The sequence below is a fragment of the Vanessa atalanta genome, chromosome 25 (genome assembly GCF_905147765.1).
Source record: "Vanessa atalanta chromosome 25, ilVanAtal1.2, whole genome shotgun sequence".
Taxonomy (NCBI): domain Eukaryota; kingdom Metazoa; phylum Arthropoda; class Insecta; order Lepidoptera; family Nymphalidae; genus Vanessa; species Vanessa atalanta.
The window spans coordinates 7,746,201-7,769,202 of NC_061895.1; the positions used below are offsets into that span (position 1 = coordinate 7,746,201).

Here is a 23,002-nt window from a genome sequence, read left to right on the forward strand (position 1 = left end):
TAAGGATCAACATGATGATCTTTTGAATTCAATAAATTAATTTATTAAAGTTTTTTTTTTGTTTTTCTTTCTATAACATAGTCAAAGAATCCCTCAAAGTATTTCTATTAATTTAAGAATAACCTTTTACTTTTTATTTAATAAAATAGACCAAAATCTGTATTCTGATTTAAATTGAAATTACATAATGTTTGACTGTCAAATACAATCGTGACAGAAAAAAATGTAGCCGAACTCAGAAGCTGCTAAATTTAAAGTAAACTAAAAATACAATGTTTTTGTAACAGAAATCGTAATAATTTTGAATTTGAGTGACAATATAAGTCTTTAGATTAATATATTATAAACTATTCTACGATATTTTATTTCAACGAAACTTTTTAACGAAATTTAAATAGGTATGTGACAAAAGTCGATTATTTCAATTCATTCAGTTCAAAATCGTTATTAATCACATTTAACAAGAACGTTAACTTAAAAAAAATTTAGATATAGGATTTTTAGGGTATAAAATAAAATAATAAAAATGTCTTGTAAATTATGTATTTATGAGGATTTGAAATCAGTCGGTATCATTGAAACGTATAACAAATCTTTGAAGACTTTTTTTTGGGAAAACGTTGACGTTTTCCCAAAAAAAGTACAGTTTTAAAAATATATGACATCCAAAGACTATTCCTCTTCGTGTTTTTATTTTGAAGTAACAGTTTGAAAAACATACAAGAGAGATAAGTAAAAATTTATAAATCGTCCTGGCATTTATTTTTTTAATGATTTAAACCATTTACTTTAAAGTCTGAATAAAACTACAATAGTCTTTATTTTTTATTGAAACAAAATTGGCTCAATTTCGAAGATCCTAGTCTTAAAATAACGATGATTCAATAAATTTTAATTACATCAGCAGTCTATATAACGTGACAGCATTATATACAAAATGACAGAATGAACTGATATTTTGCTGTAACTAATTATAGGTCGAATAGGAGTTAGGTATTTTAAAAGTAGGTTTTGTCTATGGGACCCCCTTCGTGTCCTTGATTAGTATCTATGTTATTAAACAAAACTCCAGGAGGCAATGTATGGGCTTACACCAGATAGTCTGATAGTTAAACGATCATATATTTATTACAGCTATGCACTCATCAGCTGATATTCTGACCGCTAACAGCAATATTTAGAAATGTTATGTTTCGTTTTGAAGGGTAAGTGAGCCAGTGTAACTGCAGGCACACGGACATTTGTTTAGCTGAGATTTGGTTACACATATTTGATACTTAAATATTTGATTTCCGCTACTCCCTGTATAGAAGTGAAAGACCACAAAATTTAATGCAAATTACACATACGTAAACAAGCACCGATTATTCATGAGTACCTATTGCCTAAAAGAAGAAATTGTTAACCGCGTTACTCAGGTGAGATCTAGGTATTTATACCTAGATAAACAACAACAATTAATTAAGCATGATTTTTAGAAACAATTGGAAAACAATTTAAACAAAATTGAGATTGGTCTATAGTTGTTTGGGATATTTTTATCGGGGTACATGTCAGTCACCTCCTCGTGGTGTACCCTGGGCAACGGGGCTGGCTTGAACTTGCTCGTCGGCCGCGGAAGGATGACGCGGGGCTGCTCCTGGTACGTCGCTGATTCGGCAGGGCGGACCATGTGAGTGGCCTCGTTGGCTAGGAGGGAGTGGGAGGGCTTGCTACTCGAGCCTCCCAGGTGTTTTGCACCGGCGGTCAACCGCGGAGCCAACCATCTTATCCGCCACAGGGCGCCAGCTTCGTTGACGCCCAGCCTCCAGTAGTGGACCCGGGGGAGTTCGTCACATTCCAACAGGGAGGATGAGGGGGAATGCGCGCACAAAGCGCGCGTTCCATGTATTCAGCCGCCTTACGGCGGCTGCCGCTGGTGGGGCCGCGGTTGCATACCATTGGCGATCCCGTTGCCTCACCACTCTTCGGTATGGCGAAAACCCGAGGATGGTTTTAGTGGGTAGGAGAGGGCACTAGCGTGCCCTGGCACGGGGCATTAGGCCCTGGTTGAGTTCCACATACGGCATGCGTAAATGCATTTCCTCCTCGTAAAACAAAAAAATGGGGCATTTTTATCACCGGACTGAAATAATAGAATTACTTTAATAAATTTGCGAAAGTTTAAAATTAACACATTATTATTAAACATGACAGTTAAATAAGGAGCCAAGTCGACAATCGATCGATCGGCAAATTTTCAGGGGCGGTAAAATTAGGAGGATGAGAAAAAAAATCTTCGTGTTTTCGAAATGCTTTTCTTACCTTTCAAGATATGAATATTAAAAAAGAATGAGTCTTTTTAAATTGCGTATCGAAATTTTATAAGTAAAATTTTGGAGCGTGCTTTGTTACAATGTCGGGAGGCGGCATTTATATTGAATCCGGCACTGCATTACTGAAATTAGAGTGAAAATAAAAACTATTTAGTGAATAGAAATATCATGTTAAATAAATAGACAGAAAGTAAAATGCAAAAAATAACGCACTTTTAAGCAAGACATACTTAATTACTTTCTTTATAGTCACTGATGCGGCCTCGACGAATCACAGCTAACTTCACGATAGAGCGTAGAAAGGATCATTTGACAGCCATAGACAAAGTTATTATAATAGGCTATTGGCTGGTTTTTAAAATCCATTTTATATTATTTAATAAAGGTTAAGGAACCCAGTAAAAGTTGTGTCTAATCCTAGTACATATTAAAAAAAAATTCAATATTTAAATAGCGCGCGAAAACGCTACTTTGACAATATGGCGCTGCAATGGGATCGGTGACGTCACTTGCCATCTGCGGTACATATAATCCACATACAGTAGGCAAAAGTGAAAAAGAAGATAATAATTATCAATGATGAAAGATCGTCTCCCTTCTAACTCAATGTGCCCAGTTTTCAATTCATCAAAATAAAATTTTGGTTTCTTTCTTCTTCTTACATCTTTTTTGTATGTGGTCACTTCGCTCTCTTGATTGCCTTTGATACAAAATTTTCGAACTCCTTTTCGTCACGCAACGTATCAGGATAAGCATGTAATGTCTCATAAATAGTAACAACGTTAGATAAATCAACAAAACTTGCTTGTAGCTGTACACTAACGATTTGAAATTTTACGAGCACAGAGTTCCAAAAGCACAACATTTATTGTAAATTCTAGAGTTTTAATTTTTTCTATTATTGCTTTTGCTTCTATTTTGGTCTCTTTACTTTGATTTACATCTTCGCAAATAGAGTTAAATGCTGAAAATATTTTTTTTGAAACAAGGACCATTCGAACGTAAAAAAATCATTAAAAAATATAATTTATTACGAGATTTTTTACTTTAACGGTTCGTCCTTGAGAGCGATTTAAAAATTCTGTGACGTCATAAAACAGTCATTTTACTGTATATAAGAGTACGGCAGGGTCTCGCGGTACGCCTTTCTTTTAATACTTGGCGTGGAGCCGCTGCCGCGTCTCTCGATTATAGATTTATAGATATAACTAGATTTATAGTGCTTGCGAAGATACGATTTCATCGCGCCCCGCCCGATCCTCGCGCCCTAGGCTGCAGCCTAATTAGCCTAAGGGTTAAACAGGCCCTGGCAACAAGACTCATTGTCCTATAATATCGACACCCACTACGCAAAAAGTCGTAACATAATTTTTGGCATATAGTCGTGTGAGGACACTACTATAAGCGCGGGACTATAAGCGAGAGGTTACGATGAATTGTGTTTACCTATTAGAGCGCACATAAAGTGAACCGTGGCTCAGACGATCTACAATGTAAAGAGAACAAAATTTTATCTACTACGGAGTTTAAAAATTTAAAAATTAAAAAAGAAATCGTGTCCAGCCACGTTCTTATCAAATTCTGATCTTTGTTTTTCGGAGATTTCTGGCTTCTAGACTTATTGTCTTCAGACTGAGTAACAGTGCTGTAAAAATTATCTCCTTCTTTTTAATTATTGCTGCGTCCTCTGTTGCCGACAGTCGCCGAACATACGATCGTGGCATGGCGCGTAATTCAACCAAACAAAATAACGACAGCATGTCAACGAACGACTTATGTAACGGAAGTTTAATTTTACGGAAGTTAACGAGAGCGTTAACATTTTTTGAAGTTAACTTATAAGTTAATCCGTTCTGCAGATTGTTAACTTCGTTAATTAACGATTAACATTAATGACGAGTTAATTAACCCACCTTTATCTATAAAGAAGCGACATTCAATTATAGATAAGGGCATGTTAATTATTATCACGTTTACAATGCAAAGCAATGTGTATTTAATACTTACTTAAAAGCGCTTATGCTGGATGAGCCGTTCTCGCGAGACTTTTAAAGAGATTGTGAGCCAAATAATAATCAGTTACTTAAATAAAACAAAATCTACAAAAGTTTAGTCTCTTTTTAATATAATGTTTAGAAAAAATCGTAAATAGACAATATTGATATTTGACAAAATATTTGTCAAATATGTTTCAAAAGTTTCAACATTTTAGTGTAAATTGAACGCAGTTTCACCCATAACAATTAGTTGTAAGCTATTTTTGTAAACACTACATAAACGAGCAGATTATTTTCTCTAGAGAGTTTTGATTAAAAAATGTATAAATTATTAAAATATAATGTATAATATTAAACTAAAAATATATATGCGAATTGTATAATCCAATTAAAGCACGTGTGACATGTGTGTAGAAATTTCGAACTGAAACCTTGTCATTTTATCAACATTTATTCAAAGTTCTATTTAAACAGTCCTATATATTATTTTTAGCCGACTTCAAAAAGGCGAAAGTTATGAATGCGTCTGTAATGTAATGTTTGTTTTGTAACTTCAGAACTTTCGACTGGGTGAACCGATTTTGATGATTCTTTTTTTATTTGAAAGCTAGTGCTTCCCGTGTGGTCCCATATGGTCCAGTTCTGATGATGGTATCTATTAAGTTGTAGAAGAATTCGCATTATTTTTTTTTTACTTTTTAGTGCATATTAATTTGTTTTGAAATAGTGTTTTATTTGAAGTCGGGTTTTTTTTGTTAACATTTTTGTTTATTAAATAGACATTTAGGTCGATGTTAGAATTATATTGCACTAGCAACCCGCCTCGGCTTCGCACGGGTGCAATACTGATACTAAATAAACCACATAGTGTCATTATATACAAAGTTCATAGCTTTTTGTCATTAGACAATACAAACCGCTCCCTGTATTCTAAATCTTTTATATCTTCGAAAATATTCATTTAAACTACATGGCATTGCATTGCATCTGTATGAAATACACAATGTATTTAAGGTACTTTATTGGATAAGGATTAATGGTATATTGCTTAAAATTGCTTCTATATAAGCCATTATTTATCTTAAAAAGTAAAAGATAAAAACGGTTATTGAGGGTTGTCCCAAAAAGGCAGACATACCATCACGGATTTTTTGTAGACCTTTTTAAGGTATACAATGCTGTAGTACATTATTTTGACCTATCTTATAGGGTTCACCAGCGTTTGCAATGTAAGCGCAAAAAATGTGTTTATTACGATATCACATTAGAAACCTCTAAAAATATTATTGGTTCTCTAATATATTTTAAATGTTTTATAAATATAAACGTTCCTCTTGTCTACTTATTTTATTTAAATAGAAAATGTGATGACATGCCGATGGCTTTTCGTAGATGCATTTAAGACCTACAAATGTCTCATACAAAATACTTTTGTAATTGCAACTTTTTCAAGAGCGTTCGCTTCAAAACCACCTGAACTCACAAATGTAAGTAAAAATTAAAAATTAAACATTATTTATCAGGTTGCTTAAATTTTAATGTCGTTAAATTTTAGTAAGCGAATGTAATATGTACCATAAAAAATGTATACATTTTTTATATATATATATAAAAAAATATACGTGGCGGAATATAGCATATTCCGCCACGCTGCTCCAATGCGGGTTGGTGGAATACAAATGCGGCAGAATTTCGTTGACATTAGACACATGCAGGTTTCCTCACGATGTTTTCCATCACCGCCGAGCACGAGATGAATTATAAACACAAATTAAGCACATGAAAATTCAGTGGTACTTCAGGCAGGTTTGAGCCCGAAATCATCGGTTACGATGTACGCGTTTTAACTACTGGGCCATCTCGGCTCTCATCTATTTTGGTTATCAATATTTAATTTATTTTAATATCCGACGTTCTACTTATTTATTTATTAATATTATAACAATAACAAACAAACCAAAACTATATATAGTTTACCGTTTTATTTCCCTTGTTATAAGACGATATTTGAATGGAATGCCCATACAAGCGTTACTTTTATTAAAAATCAAAAAGGATTTCTGGAAAATTCTAGCATCGTATTTTGAAAGTAGGGCACCATAACACAACAAAAAATATTAAATTTGTATAAAGGGAGCATGCATAGTGCCCACTCCCTCTGACTGATATTGCTATCTCTTTCCCATGCCGATCTCGAATCGTCTGGAACGATCTTCAGTGTGGCCAACAAGCAAACATAATACTGTACTTAATCATTAATGAAAAATAAAAATAATATGAAATGTGTGTATTTACTATATAATGCATCGATTATCACATTAGTTTTTCAATTATTATAATAAGAATGTTTTTTTCCTACGAAATTAGAATATAATAACCACATTAATGTGATCATTTGTAACTTATTTATATGCCCTCAATTCAATCGAAAAATAAATAATTTTATTTGTGCTCAATTCTAAACATATGGTTTAACTTATTGGTTTTATTAATTAATATTTATTATATAATAGTTTAAAAAATGTATTATATATTTTTAATTATTATGCTTAAGTTTATTTTCAATAATTACAAAGTGTATGTTGGTGAGACTACCTGTAAAAAGTAGATCTTTTGCCTCGATAATTTTGAAATGTAATTTTTTATTTTTTATTTTGAATGTGATATTGTATCTACTTTTGGTTTTACTAATTAAAAAAAAAGAAATAAAATATGTAAATATTTTTTAGAATCGTGATTTCTAATTTTAAAATGTTTAATCTTAATTATTTTTGTAAGTATTTCAATACGATAATAAAATCTATAAAAACCAGTTTAGAATCATTTCAATATAATTAGTTTTGTCAATTACTAGCAAATGTTATAAATATATATTTTTTTACTAAACATACGCTTTAGAAATTTCTTAGAAATAAAAAATAAAACGTAAGAGAGCCTCTAGTAGAGAATGAGGAGACATTATACCTGCTTTTTATACACACAATTCTGAAGTAAGAAGCTTAGTCGATAAAGGTTTACAAAGTAACCAAAGAATTAAAAACGGATTAAAAATAATATTCCTCGGAACGTGGTGAATCTTTTTCGCTAGCAACTCTAATATGTTTTCAATGTTTACTTACATCCCTTTCTGACATTTAAGTACTAAAAGTAAGGCTTTCTCTTTCGTACCCCAGTAATGCCGATCTCGATTCGTCTAGAACGATCTTCAGTGTGGACAGCTTCTTATCTTCATAATTGCAAAATTTCTACATGTAATTATTGTTTATAAAAATAAATGTTATAATATTAAAACTTTGATAATATGCGTGAATTATTAAAGCTTAAAACTTAATTACCGAATTTTTGTCATTGTTCGCCATTCATTTTCATATGATTAAATTTAAATATGCTTATAAATGTAATATACAACATGGGTATGACGTACATCATAAAAAAATAGATTCGCGTCTGTTTGCTACCAATTTTCGTAAGGAGATGTAGGAAGTAGTAAGAAGTTTGTGGATATTTAAAATGGCAAAAATTTTAAGTATTTTTTTAATATTATGAAGAAAATTCTTAAAAAATAAAAAATATTAAAAATACCTAATAAGCGATATAAATAGTTATCATGGATTTTTAATTTTTTTATAAATTAATTTGATGGTTGCATTGTATTTTTTAAATGTAAATCAATTGTAATTCAATTGTATTCATTAAAATAATATTAAAATTTCGTTTAAGAATACCATGGCAGATTATTGTGCTAAGCATTTTGTACCTAAGATAATAATAAAAAAATCCGCATACATAGAAACGTTATACAGCAAAAACTACGGTTAGAAAACTAAAAACGTAATCAATATATGCAATGAAATGATATTAACTTTACGGGAAATCAAACATTAATAATCCTAAGATTAGGGAAAAACTATTCCGCTTGCAACCCTAAAATACTCTTCTCCGATATTGTTGTTTCTTTCTATCTGACGTTCTAAATTTCTATTGGATGGTAGTATGTTAGTCTAGAAACTTCGCTGTACGCCGCGACCTGATTGGCGCCTTCTAGTACTACGTAGATTGTTCGCGAATCCTTATTCGTTTAATATATAAGCATCGGGCTTGGCGCGTAAAGTCAGAATAATTCGAAATACGATACAGAGCGGACGAAGAGTTCGGTACAAATACAAACCGAAGCGAAGTTTTACAAGTGACTTTACTACAAGTGTTTATTTATACGAGTGTTTATAAGCAAATCAAGCAAAATGCCAGCTATTGGAATTGATCTCGGTACAACATACTCGTGTGTCGGTGTTTGGCAACATGGGAACGTGGAAATCATCGCCAACGACCAAGGCAACAGGACGACGCCATCGTATGTAGCGTTTACCGACACGGAGCGTCTGATCGGCGACGCGGCGAAGAACCAGGTCGCTTTGAATCCCAGCAACACAGTTTTCGACGCGAAAAGGCTGATCGGTCGCAAATTCGATGACCAGAAGATCCAACAGGACATGAAGCATTGGCCTTTCAAAGTGATCAACGACTGCGGCAAACCGAAAATACAGGTCGACTTCAAGGGTGAAGCGAAGAGATTCGCGCCAGAGGAGATCAGCAGCATGGTTCTGACGAAGATGAAGGAGACGGCGGAGGCCTATCTCGGGACGTCGGTTCGGGACGCCGTCATCACAGTTCCCGCTTACTTCAACGACTCTCAAAGACAGGCGACGAAGGATGCCGGTGCCATAGCAGGTTTGAACGTTCTCAGGATCATCAACGAACCCACGGCGGCCGCACTCGCCTATGGACTGGACAAGAACTTAAAAGGCGAACGAAACGTTCTGATCTTCGATCTCGGCGGCGGTACCTTCGACGTGTCTATCTTGACCATCGACGAAGGTTCGCTATTCGAGGTCAAGGCGACGGCCGGCGACACTCATCTCGGAGGCGAGGACTTCGACAACAGACTGGTAAATCATCTGGCGGAGGAGTTCCAACGCAAGTATAGGAAGGATTTGCGCGCGAACCCGCGCGCTCTGAGACGCCTCCGCACGGCCGCGGAGCGAGCGAAGCGTACACTATCATCGAGTACTGAGGCGACCATCGAAATAGACGCGCTCTATGAAGGAATCGACTTCTATACCCGCGTGTCACGCGCCCGATTTGAGGAACTCTGCTCCGACCTCTTCCGCGGCACTCTAGAACCCGTCGAGAAAGCTTTGAAAGATGCCAAAATGGACAAGAGTCAGATCCACGACGTGGTCCTCGTGGGTGGTTCCACCCGTATACCGAAAGTACAGAACCTGCTGCAGAACTTCTTCTGCGGAAAGAAGCTGAACTTGTCTATCAACCCCGACGAAGCGGTCGCTTACGGTGCAGCGGTTCAGGCGGCTATTCTGAGCGGCGAGAACGACTCTAAAATCCAAGATGTGTTGTTGGTGGATGTCGCACCTCTATCTCTAGGTATCGAGACGGCGGGAGGCGTGATGACGAAGATCATCGAGCGCAATTGCAAGATCCCTTGCAAGCAGTCGCAAACATTCACGACGTACTCCGACAACCAGCCAGCCGTCACGATTCAAGTATACGAAGGCGAGCGAGCTATGACCAAAGACAACAATCTGCTTGGCACGTTCGATCTCACTGGCATCCCGCCAGCGCCACGCGGCGTCCCTAAGATCGACGTCACCTTCGATTTAGACGCCAACGGTATTCTCAACGTGTCAGCGAAGGAGAACAGCACGGGCCGAAGCAAGAACATCGTGATCAAAAACGACAGGGGAAGACTGTCACAGGCCGAGATAGATCGCATGTTGTCTGAGGCCGAGCGCTACAAGGAAGAAGACGAGAAACAGCGCCAACGGGTGGCCGCACGCAACCAGTTGGAGACTTACATCTTCAGTGTGCGACAAGCTTTGGATGACGCGGGTTCGAAGCTGAGCGAAGTAGACAAAAACAGCGCTCGCAGTGCGTGCGACGAGGCGCTAAAGTGGCTGGATAACAACACGTTGGCCGAGAAGGAGGAGTACGAGCATAAATGGAAGGATTTGCAGCGCACATGCGCTCCCATTATGAGCAAACTTCACGGCGCTGATGCAGGAGCCGGCGCTGGAGCCGGAGCTGGCGCCGGCATGCCAGGCTCACATCGTAGTGGTCCCACCGTCGAAGAAGTCGATTAAACTGTTTAGTTCCTTTTTAGTTAGTAAGATTGCAAAACGTTGTGATACTTTCTGTAAATAAGACTGAGATAGTTATTTATTGCATTTAAACTAGTCAGTAAGTTAATTAGTTGTATCTAAGTTAAGGAACAACATGATGATCTTTTGAATTCAATAAATTAATTTGTTATAATTTTTTTTATTGTTTTATTTCTATAACACAGTCAAAGTTCCTTTTAAGTATGCCTATTAATTTAATAATAACATTATTAAAACATTTTTTAATACTTCCTATTTATTCTGAGGCATTATATAAACAACTATCAAATACTTTAATAAGAGAAAAAAAAATCATAGCCGAAATCAGAACTTGCTTTTTATGAAGTTGGCTAAGGTGTGAGTTTTAGTAATCATAATATTATAATTTGATATTCACAACCACAGCTTATTAAATCAATATTTTACTAGAGTTTGACATAAATATTATTGTACTGTTTTAAAGTTAAAATATTTGTTATCAAATTATATTATGTTACGAAGGATAATATTATAAATGATAGGAAAATGTCTGTAAGCAAGTAATTACTAAGTATTAATTGTGTATGAGACCGACTCTAGTTAGAACCTATATTATTTAAGAGTATGACATACAGACATAAACCCTACTCTCTTACATAGCCTATTTACGAGTAGGGTTTTTTTAGCCGAATAGACTATTAGTAAAACGTATATAAAGGATTATTGGTAATTCGACGTATTATCGTTAGGAGGTGATAGGGGTGACTATTAGCAAAAATTGTAACCCTCATATGCATAATCTAAAAGTTTAACGTTATTTATTAATATTAAAACTATAATTATAGGTCCAAATATAAAAATGCGAGACGGAAAACGATATTATTTCAATATTTTTTTTCCGCAAAAATGCCTTAAAACCAAATAAATCTATAAAACTTGTCTTGCAGATTATTTTAAAAACATGACCATTTGCTTAGCTCTCCAAAAATGTATAACAACTAGGAACTTATTTCAAAGTAACTAAAAAAAAAAAAATGACCATAAAGGACGCTGGTGGAAATTCGTATTTTTTTATTCAAGTTTTTAATGGAGCGTATAGAATCCGGGAAACTGGCAGTGTTTAAAGACGAGAAATTAATGTCGGATGACTTCCAGTCTATGTTTTTATCTACTAAGAGGATAAGAATTTGTCGATGAACTGACCAATTCAACCAACACCTTCGCCGCACGACTCTCTGTAACACAATGTAAAGCATGGTCTACAGCGTATAAGTCAGGATTCCAACCATACCATTATATTGATATATAACCAGTATTTAATCTTTTTTATAAATCAGAAGAAAAAATTAGATTTGATTTAATACTTTTTTTAAATAAATTTTTGAAGTTGCATTTTTGACTTATTTTGAAAAAAGTTAAAAAACGTGATAACTCAAAAATGGTTCACGTTTGCATGATGCATATAAATAAGGGTTAAAATTATTGCAAATAGTTATCACCTCCTAACACGAATACGTCGAATTACCAATAAGCCTTTAATAGAGTACTCTAGATATTTTAAATTTTGTATGTAGTTGATATTCTTTCTAATATGCTGTAGAAATTTTAGTTGATTGCTTATTAAAAGAAAAAATATATGTATAAATAAATACATCTATCCCGCTTCCGACTTCCAATGGCAGCAGTTCTTTACTATTAAAATATACCTTTATTTTACAAGACTATTACACTTAACTACTTATATTCACTCTAATTTACTTCCGAAATTCCGAAAACATCGTTGCCGTCATATGAGGTCACTTTTCGGCGAATCAATATTCATCTTTATATTAATATTACCTGAGCATCTAAATAACAAAACGATTATTTTTTTTGGAATTTGGAACGCAATGTAATAATATTGCGTTCTTGTGAATAGGGTATACTAGTATATTTAAAAGGTACTACTTAATGATGATTTTCCTAATAAAATGTCACAAAATATATATTTCAGCAAAATAAACACGTTTTATTGCCATAAAATAAAATTAAATTTTAAACCTTTTTTATTCCCGCAAAAAAGCTCCCAATCATTTTGGTGACGTCACATTGATAAAAAAAAGTAGTTGTGTATGTTCGACTAGCACTCAACTTTAACAGCTATAAATATTTAGTGTTTTTTGGGAAAATAATGAATTACAATCGCTATCGTTGATGTGCAATGTTCAAATACTAGCACTAAAACTCCAGAGAAGTTGTTTATCAAAGAGCCAGATGGTTACAGTTTTTGCCTATCTGACGCCACATCATGGCGGCTCGTGTTTTAGGTCACGTGATATACAGGCTATAAATTACAACTTTTACTTTTTAATATAATATAATAATAATGCGCCTTTATAAATCCAAATTAAAATATTTAAGTATATTTTAATATTTATCAAATCTACATATATTTTAATATTTATCAAATTTCATAATATATTTTGCACTATCGAATGTACATTATTATCGTGTTTTATAATACTCTATAAATATACTCGTAGTTAATTGATCGATCTCCAAAAAATATTAAGTATAATCTAGTCGACTCGCTTAAAAATAATTCAAGATTAGAGGTCAACCTTAAATGGTCTAAAATTTTAAGTTAAACGTTTTAAGTTTTTGGAATATGGCTTTAATTTTTTATACTCAAGTCAAGTGTAAATAAAACTATTATTTTTTAAATAAAAATATGCCTGTACAAATTCTATACGGCATTCAACACGCCGTATAGAATTTATACAGCCTCGCTTTCTTAACAATTTGCTATTATTTTTGACAAGGCGTCCAATGTTTGACAAATTAAATAAAAAAATTACGTTATTATTAAAAAAAATTAAATATGTAATAAAATGATTGCTGTGATTATTCTTTAAAATATGCCGTTGGCTTTTTGTAGACATTTTCGCTTTTTAATTCCTATGCAACATATAAAGATAATATAGCCTTCAATTTGTCCCCGGCTTCGCTCGCGTTTTAGAGGCTGGTCACCAGCTGTTAGGCATAAAAATCCTATGACCATCCGTGGAGTTCAATTTTGTTTGATTCAAAACTTCATCAAATTCGGCTTAGTGGTTTAACCGTCAAAGAGCAACAGACAGACAGACCTTCATATTTATATTATTAGTACCGATGTTTACCCTGAAACTATATTCAATATTGTCAACTATTTGGCTCAGTGATTGCTTTTAACTGCTATAAGAACTATGTCCGATTAATACTAATAGTAAAACTAAAATAATATAAAAGAACGGACGACCTCCGTGGTCGAGAAATGTGTACACCGGTTTACTTGGGTACGCCATTCCGAGGTCCCGGGTTCGATTCCCGGCCGAGTCGATGTAGAAAAAGTTCATTAGTTTTCTATGTTGTCTTAAATAAATTATATGTATATTTATACATTTATTTTTTAATTTTGTACAACATCACATACGTTACTGTGATCCCAACGTAAGTAGCTAAAGCACTTGTGTTATGGAAAATCAGAAGTATCGGTACCACATACACCCAGACCCAAGACAACATAGAAAACTAATGAACTTTTTCTACATTTTATATGTATGTATATATAAATTGGATTAGTAGTTTTCAAGTGAACGGGTGAAAAAAATCAATACTCACATATATGTATATTATAAAATGTTTAAAATATAACTAATTAAAATTAAAACTGCAGCTCCTATACCAGCGGCTTATAATGCCCTTTAAAACAATACATAGCAAAATGACATTGGACAGTTATAATAGTAACGACCTATCAACTGAGATTTATTGCTTGGCTCAAAACTGTATCTGTACATAATATTATAATATCGTCAGAATACTAAAAATAACATGTATGTCATCGTAAAATTGTAAGCATAAGGGCTTTTAGTACATGTAAAAAAAAATACGGACAGTTTAATGTATCACAAAACCTTTAGGTTAACTTTTACACCCGGGGAAGAGAGCTTCATTCGTGGTTCGGCCGAGCACTCCTTAGGTCGAGCTCACAGCACGAGATCGTTACTGCGGATGCATTACATCAACAAGAGCCTGCAGACTTCAATCCGTGCAAAAGACGGCAATCGCATTGGTTTTAATAAATAAAAATCCCACATAACCCGGTACGAGACCTTTCGGAACGTTACCAATGCATGGTGACAAGAGGGCTGGTTCGTTTTTAGCCCGAGCGTTCTTGCCACCATTCCACGCGGTCAAGATTTATACAGTAACTAATTTTAATTCATATTTGTACATATTTAAGCTCGTAATGTTATTAATTCTTATGTTAATAAATTTATTATTTATAGTATATAAGTAATCCGGTTAGCTAATAAAATTATTAAAAAAATAAATTGTTTGTTTATTATTTAACTAAAATTGGCTCGTTATATTAAGAACAGTATCTGCGGTTCACAGTGGCGTGGCTAAGCGGATAAAGGGCCCGTTGTCCGTATGTTAACTTTAAATTCAATTTAGCAGATTTTACGGCAAATAGTATCGTAAATAATTATTAAATTGTTCGTCGTATCAATTATGTATCTGGGTATATAATATTAAATGAAGGTTTTGAAATATCGAAATAAAATGACGTCATCCGAAAGTTCCACGTAGGAAAACATAAATTAAAAATTAAGCTTATCTGACATAATACTATACTAATTTATTTTATAATACTATTCTTGTAATAAGAACTTGAAAATATTTATTATGTTGTAAAATGTTGATCAACCAAACCAACAATTTAAAACTCTTTTTTAAAATACCATTGTTATAAATGTAAATATCAATAAAATATTTGAATTAAATAATATATTCACCTGTGTATAAGAAGATTTTTTTCGATTCATGTCATTAAGTGCAATAAAACGTAAGTATATTTCTGACGCATGACAATTACCGTTTAAAAAAAAAATGAATACATTTGCCGTTAAAAAATGTTAACTATTTAAAAATCATAAATAAGACAATTATTAGGCAGTTTACCTATGTTTTTTATTATGCATTTCAAAGTCTGTGCCCTATGATTGCTACGACTTTTCACTACTGGTAGTTCACAATTTTTCGACAGCTTTTTATCTGGCTAGATTTATTATACGCTCCTTAGTATTACATGATAACACTTTAACTATCGAGCCAGCCAGCGGAAATGTATGAATGATCTCACCTATGAAACTTTTGTCAAAGTTATTCATAAATTTATAAAACAATTTATAATTATGTATTTACATAAAATATACGACGGAAAATATAAATTAAATTTAAATATAGAAAAACATTTTTTAAGTAAAGCGTGATGGTATTACACATTTATTACTTATTCCGTGTATCTTTCAACGGTTTTTTTTTTCAATTTTGTAGAAAATAAAATGACATACGAATCATGATCAATTCCTTAAATAATTATAATATAGGTATATGATAAACACATAGTTTATATTTAAAAAATAAAGAAAAAGATTTTTTTTAAATCGATAGCTACTCATAGTAATCGTAAATTTTACGGTGATTACGACAACGAGTAACTAACAAATTTTGTCGTAAAAATTTGTACTCCAGCTTTTGTATGGTATGCAAATTATTAAGTGCCCTAATAGGTATTTAAAGACACTTGTAGTTTAATTATAAATGGCAGCTAATTTATGAGTTCATAAATAAATACAATAAATGAAATATACTTAGGTTTGTTAAATTATAATAAATTATTAAATATTTTTTTTTCAATTCAATATATTTTTCTTAAAAAATACTTCTAAATATGCGCCTAGCTGCGTGGATGAATTTAATTTTACACATAGGCAGTTTTATTTCAGAGCCGAGAATTTGTATTAATAACACGAATAAACCAGAAGAAAACTCAGTGATGTCTGCACAGATTTGAACTCCCAAAGTTAAAATTCACGTCTTCCAGAAGCTGAACCATCTTGGCGTAAACTAAGAAAACAACGACTTTCAACAGAAGATTTTTGTAAATTTAGACCGACTTCAGAATTGTCAGGCAGATAAAATTAACAAATATTTAATAAAATTTTAAACCGTGTATTTAAAAACTTACTAGATTATTTGAATGGAATGCTACAAGCATTTTATTAAAAATAATAAGATAAGAAGAAAAGAACTTCCAGTCTCTAGAGAGAAATATAACTAGAATTTTCTAGCACCGTGTTCTAAAGTCGGGAACAATAACATAACGAAATTTATTATTGCATCAAGGGAGAATGTATAGTGCGCACTCCTTTTGCCCGGTATTGCTATCTCTTTCCTATGCCGATCTCGAAGCGTCTAGAACGATCGTCAGTGTGGCCAACATATAATCATATTATTATACTTGCTATTTAAATCAATTGAATTATAAATATATATGTAATATTTATAATTTATAATTTATATATATATATAGATATAAATGTAATATTTATAATTCAATTTAAGTTATTTTATATCTTAAAGACTTATATAAGTATTTCTATACGACACTGAGATCTATGAAACCAGTATAGAAACATTTAAACATAATTAGTTTTGTCACTTTCAAACGAATAGTATGAATACAAATAATTTTGTATTTGAAATCTTTAGAAATAAAAAAATATAAAATAGAGATGAAACGAGCATCTAATAGAGCATTACATGACATTAAAAACACAATTTTGTCAATCAGTAAACGATTACAATAAACCAAAGATTCAATAAAGTATTATTATTAGCATTCTTGCCACCATTCCATGCGTAATTGTATATATTTCAAGACTTCATGTTAATAATTCTTATATAAATAAAATCTTTAATTGTAAGAAGTATTTAAATAAATACTCCCGAGAATATGGTAAAACTTTTTCGCTAGCAACCCTAAAATACTCTTCTCCGATGTTGTTGTTTCTTTCTACCTGATGTCCTAAATTTCTATTGGCTGGTAGAATGTTAGTCTAGAAACTTCGCTGTACGCCGCGACCTGATTGGCGCCTTCTAGTACTACGTAGATTGTTCGCGAATCTTTATTCGTTTAATATATAAGCATCGAGCTTGGCGCGTAAAGTCAGAATAATTTGAAATACGATACAGAGCGGACGAAGAGTTCGGTACAAATACAAACCGAAGCGAAGTTTTACAAGTGACTTTACTACAAGTGTTTATTTATACGAGTGTTTATAAGCAAATCAAGCAAAATGCCAGCTATTGGAATTGATCTCGGTACAACATACTCGTGTGTCGGTGTTTGGCAACATGGGAACGTGGAAATCATCGCCAACGACCAAGGCAACAGGACGACGCCATCGTATGTAGCGTTTACCGACACGGAGCGTCTGATCGGCGACGCGGCGAAGAACCAGGTCGCTTTGAACCCCAGTAACACAGTTTTCGACGCGAAAAGGCTGATCGGTCGCAAATTCGACGACCAGAAGATCCAACAGGACATGAAGCATTGGCCTTTCAAAGTAATCAACGACTGCGGCAAACCGAAAATACAGGTCGACTTCAAGGGTGAAGCGAAGAGATTCGCGCCAGAGGAGATCAGCAGCATGGTTCTGACGAAGATGAAGGAGACGGCGGAGGCCTATCTCGGGACGTCGGTTCGGGACGCCGTCATCACAGTTCCCGCTTACTTCAACGACTCCCAAAGACAGGCGACGAAGGATGCCGGTGCCATAGCCGGTTTGAACGTTCTCAGGATCATCAACGAACCTACAGCGGCCGCACTCGCCTATGGCCTGGACAAGAACTTGAAAGGCGAACGAAACGTTCTGATCTTCGATCTCGGCGGCGGTACCTTCGACGTGTCGATCTTGACCATCGACGAAGGTTCGCTATTCGAGGTCAAGGCGACGGCCGGCGACACTCACCTGGGAGGCGAGGACTTCGACAACAGACTGGTGAATCATCTGGCGGAGGAGTTCCAACGCAAGTATAAAAAGGATTTGCGCGCGAACCCGCGCGCTCTGAGACGCCTCCGCACAGCCGCGGAGCGAGCGAAGCGTACACTATCATCGAGTACTGAGGCGACGATCGAAATAGACGCACTCTATGAAGGAATCGACTTCTACACTCGCGTGTCTCGCGCCCGATTCGAGGAACTCTGCTCCGACCTCTTCCGCGGCACTCTAGAACCCGTCGAGAAAGCTTTGAAAGATGCCAAAATGGACAAGAGTCAGATCCACGACGTGGTCCTCGTGGGTGGTTCCACCCGTATACCGAAAGTACAGAACCTGCTGCAGAACTTCTTCTGTGGTAAGAAGCTGAACTTGTCTATCAACCCCGATGAAGCTGTCGCTTACGGTGCGGCGGTTCAGGCGGCTATTCTGAGCGGAGAGAACGACTCTAAGATCCAAGATGTGTTGTTGGTGGATGTCGCACCTCTATCTCTGGGTATCGAGACGGCGGGAGGCGTGATGACGAAGATCATCGAGCGCAACTGCAAGATCCCTTGCAAGCAGTCGCAAACATTCACGACTTACTCCGACAACCAACCAGCCGTCACGATCCAAGTATACGAGGGAGAACGAGCTATGACCAAAGACAACAATCTGCTCGGCACGTTCGATCTCACTGGCATCCCGCCAGCGCCACGCGGCGTCCCCAAGATCGACGTCACCTTCGATTTAGATGCCAACGGTATTCTCAACGTGTCAGCGAAGGAGAACAGCACGGGCCGAAGCAAGAACATCGTGATCAAAAACGACAGGGGAAGACTGTCACAGGCCGAGATAGATCGCATGTTGTCTGAGGCCGAGCGCTACAAGGAAGAAGACGAGAAACAGCGCCAACGGGTGGCCGCACGCAACCAGTTGGAGACGTACATCTTCAGTGTGCGACAAGCTTTGGATGACGCGGGTTCGAAGCTGAGCGAAGCCGACAAAAACAGCGCTCGCAGCGCGTGCGACCAGGCGCTGCAGTGGCTGGATAACAACACGCTCGCCGAGAAGGAGGAGTACGAGCACAAGTTGAAGGACTTGCAACACACGTGCTCTCCCATAATGAGCAAGATTCACGGCGCAGGTGCGACAGGAGCTGGAGCCGGCATGCCAGGTTCACATGGCAGTGGTCCCACCGTCGAAGAAGTAGATTAAAATCCTTTGTTTTACCATTGTCCTTAAGTTAAGATCTGGTTCAACAGTATTACTGTTATGTGTTAAGACTGATAATCTAATGTAAATAATGTATTATAGAATTATGTTCCTTAAATTATTATTGTACTTTATTTTGTTCAAAAGATGATCATGTGTAGAACTGAATAAATTTATCTCAAAAAATTTATTATTTTCTTTTATAAACTACCTAATTTTATATAGTAAAAATAAACCTATTAACGTAGATACATCTTTATATTGAAATTTGATATCGATAGTTATTAATTATAATTTCACAACCATTTTAAAAAAGTAAAGTTGTTCCGGTATACACATTAACATAAAACAGCTAACATATTTACTTAGATACTTATATTAATCAAATCAAAGCCCTAATAAATATTTCCAGATAAATATTGAAGATACACACTGTACCAATGACAATATAATTTACATAATATTAAATTGGAATTAAATATACCTAATATAGCTTGATCTTTACTGTCAGATAGGCATATAATATGTAGTAATAGCTATTTAACAAGAGATGGCGCTTTTGCCCAAATTTTTTAGAAGTTGTAAATATATTTTATTCGAATTATTATTTTTATGTTGTTCTTCAATGATGATTTTAATATAGATTTCGAATAGGACATTTAAGCTTTTTGTCATCGTGATTTTCTTGGCAGATCTTACATGACAGGACAAGTCGTGATCAATCCGGTCAATTTTAGCAAACATAAGATACTGCTATACAATTCTGAATAATGGTTTAAAAATCCGCATTTGATATACGTTATAGTTATACATATAGTATTATAGTGTGGGAAATTCTTGTAGACCGAACTTATAATTGCAGAATTATCTTTCACTCTTAACTACTAGATGGCGGGCTGATACTATAAAGATGATAATTTATTGAGTATGCGGGAATGACTTTTTAATTTCCTCTGATAAAAAGTATCGATTACTTTGATTTACAGTATAAAGTATAAACGATTTCGATAATGATTATTATTTAACTACAAACGTTGATATTACCGGTGTAAAAAAAAGTACTATGGTGACAAAATAGAAGCTAGCTTATGCTAACAGAAATTAAATATTTTTCTCATAGATCCAGCAGATTCCCATGAGTGATAGTAGGATCTCTGAGCTATATTATCAGAAGTCCACACCGAGACAACAGGATAGCCGAAGATTTCGTCTGACGTCCACGCGTACTATGTTCGTTTCAATAAATTGAAATCTCACGTTAAAAAACATTGATAAATATGTCTTACCAAGCTGTTATCACAATTTGATTGCGAATTTTGATGTGATTAGCTAGTGAGAGACACGCAACGTGTTTGCAGCGAGAACGCAACGAGTGCTATATAATATATTGGTATATTATATCTCTACATAGTATCAAACGATGTCGCTTCCCGCCATCTGTACGCTTAGATTTTTTTAAACTACTCAAATTTTTTTTTTCTTTAATAAACAGATTGATTCAACAATTCAACAACAAGGAACTTTTATATGTAAAATACATGCATATCATTGTAGAAAAAAAGCCGTCAATTTCAACAAAAAAACCACAAGCTTTTGCTTCTATGATTATCCTAAAATCGAAAAGTTGTATATCCTAAGGATTTACAATAAATCTACAAAATACTAGTAAAATAACTTACTCGTGATAAGCAGTAACGGGTAGCTAGTATATCGTATAGATGACTCTCTGCCGATATTTAAGACCTGTTAGAATATTCTGAAACAAGAAACTCGAAAGTCACCGCAGAGCACGAGCATGAAATGTCAGAATGTGATAGACGATACTGACTTTAATAATTGAAAAATGATACGATACACGTGTCAAAATGGCGTATTGTAAGTCGGTTGTCAATATTTTACGAGTGAGATGCGAAGTGATTTCATACAGAATCGCACTGGTGACCATTTACATAGGTGAAATCAGTAGGCAAATGCAGACATGCATCTATAATATCAATTAATTAATTATTATTAATCAGCAGGTAAGTAAAGTCCGGGTGGTTTGCTAGTGTTTGGATACGGTTATAGATAGTTGTTACTATGTGTTTCTACTATGATATATATTGGACGTTGATTTTGATAAAAATATAATTATATCGGTACGCTAAATATTAACGATAACAAAATTTGGATTCAGATTTGCTTGTTGGTAAGGTCTTTTGTTATTCTACCGGCCAGCAGCAATTCTTAGCATTGGTGTGTTTAAGTGAGTGAGCTAGCGTGATTACCAAAGAGACATAACATCTTAGTTCCCAAGTTTGGTTGCGCACTTAGCACCAGGTGGCCCATTTCTCCGTCTACTTACATAAAAAAAATGATAGGTCAACTAATGAAGGTCCAGCTACTAAAAGTCTAAGTAGAGTGTAACAAGGCTTTCTTTTTTATCGTCATTCTATGCCTATTAAAAGAGAGGCTTTATTTTATAAAAACTCTCTTTAAACTTCTTAAGTATTTGATAAATCTATATTTAATGTGTCAACATAAAATTATAGATATCCTTAGATTTTTTTTTTAATATACAACATCCACGGGCTCACAGTTGCCCGTGCCTTTTTTTAGATTTTATTTTTATAAATTGTGGCGTTATTTTATATTTTTACTAAACATCAGCAGATCTTTGCTGGACTTCGCGAGCTTGTCGTCTTCTTGGAAGACGTGGCCCACACTGACATTTTTTTTTTTCAGTTTAAAATAATATATAAATAATATATGGTAATATATAAAAATACTGTATATAGTAGTTTTTTTTTTTAATTTTTTTTTTTTATCCGAATTACTGTAATCCAGCGGGCCCTGCTCCGTGCTCGATCAGAGAGAGCACAGCCTCGGCGACTCTGATGTCGCGTTTATGTATAGATGTCTTAAGGCTGTGCTCTAGGATGGTCTTTTCTGAAACATTATCTCGCGAGATTTAATCAAACGTAGCCTATTCCATTGGAAGTAGGAATAAAGATAAACAAACTTTAGATTTACGTATTTCATGCGATTTTGTATCTCAGCTATATTGGGCGTAGTGCACATAAATTATCCGTGTTTAGTGTTCTATCAGAGGGGAAGTGTGAGATCTAATGATTAATATATCTTTATTTATAATACAATTCAATTACATTTAACTACTTATGTAGTATTATGTAAAATTAACGTGAAAATAATTTCACGTTAATTTTACTTCCAAAACTCTGATAACAATTTCCGACGTTCAAAACTATTTTTTTTCGAAAATTCAAGCTGTTGACCAATGATATCGCGTCAAATGTCGTTTATTTTGGCTTTTCTCCTCTTATGGTTGAAATAGAGTATACAAACAATTCAAGGCATTAATTTTGCGTAGATTATAGTATATCGAAGTTAATTTGGGTTACATTATGCAATCTAATCTGACTTAATTGAAGGTTATACTGTCGAAATTCTTTACGTTTTATTGTAAATTGAATCAG

At 34.6% G+C, this 23,002-nt stretch overlaps 2 protein-coding genes across 2 annotated transcripts; both read left to right on the plus strand.

The window, feature by feature from the left end:
• Positions 1-8,412: 8,412 nt before the first annotated feature.
• Positions 8,413-10,643, plus strand: LOC125073772 (heat shock protein 68-like). Its single transcript, XM_047684806.1, has one exon. The coding sequence runs from the start codon at positions 8,554-8,556 to the stop codon at positions 10,465-10,467; it is 1,914 nt and encodes a 637-aa protein (XP_047540762.1). The 5' UTR covers positions 8,413-8,553; the 3' UTR covers positions 10,468-10,643.
• Positions 10,644-17,491: 6,848 nt separating this feature from the next.
• Positions 17,492-19,644, plus strand: LOC125073764 (heat shock protein 68-like). The gene has a single exon (XM_047684795.1). It carries the CDS (start codon positions 17,631-17,633, stop codon positions 19,527-19,529), a length of 1,899 nt encoding a protein of 632 aa, XP_047540751.1. The 5' UTR covers positions 17,492-17,630; the 3' UTR covers positions 19,530-19,644.
• The last annotated feature ends 3,358 nt before the right edge of the window (positions 19,645-23,002 follow it).

Excerpts from the sequence above, each read along its gene's own strand:
- LOC125073772 (XM_047684806.1), top strand. The coding sequence starts at position 8,554 with ATGCCAGCTATTGGAATTGATCTCGGTACAACATACTCGTGTGTCGGT.
- LOC125073764 (XM_047684795.1), top strand. The coding sequence starts at position 17,631 with ATGCCAGCTATTGGAATTGATCTCGGTACAACATACTCGTGTGTCGGT.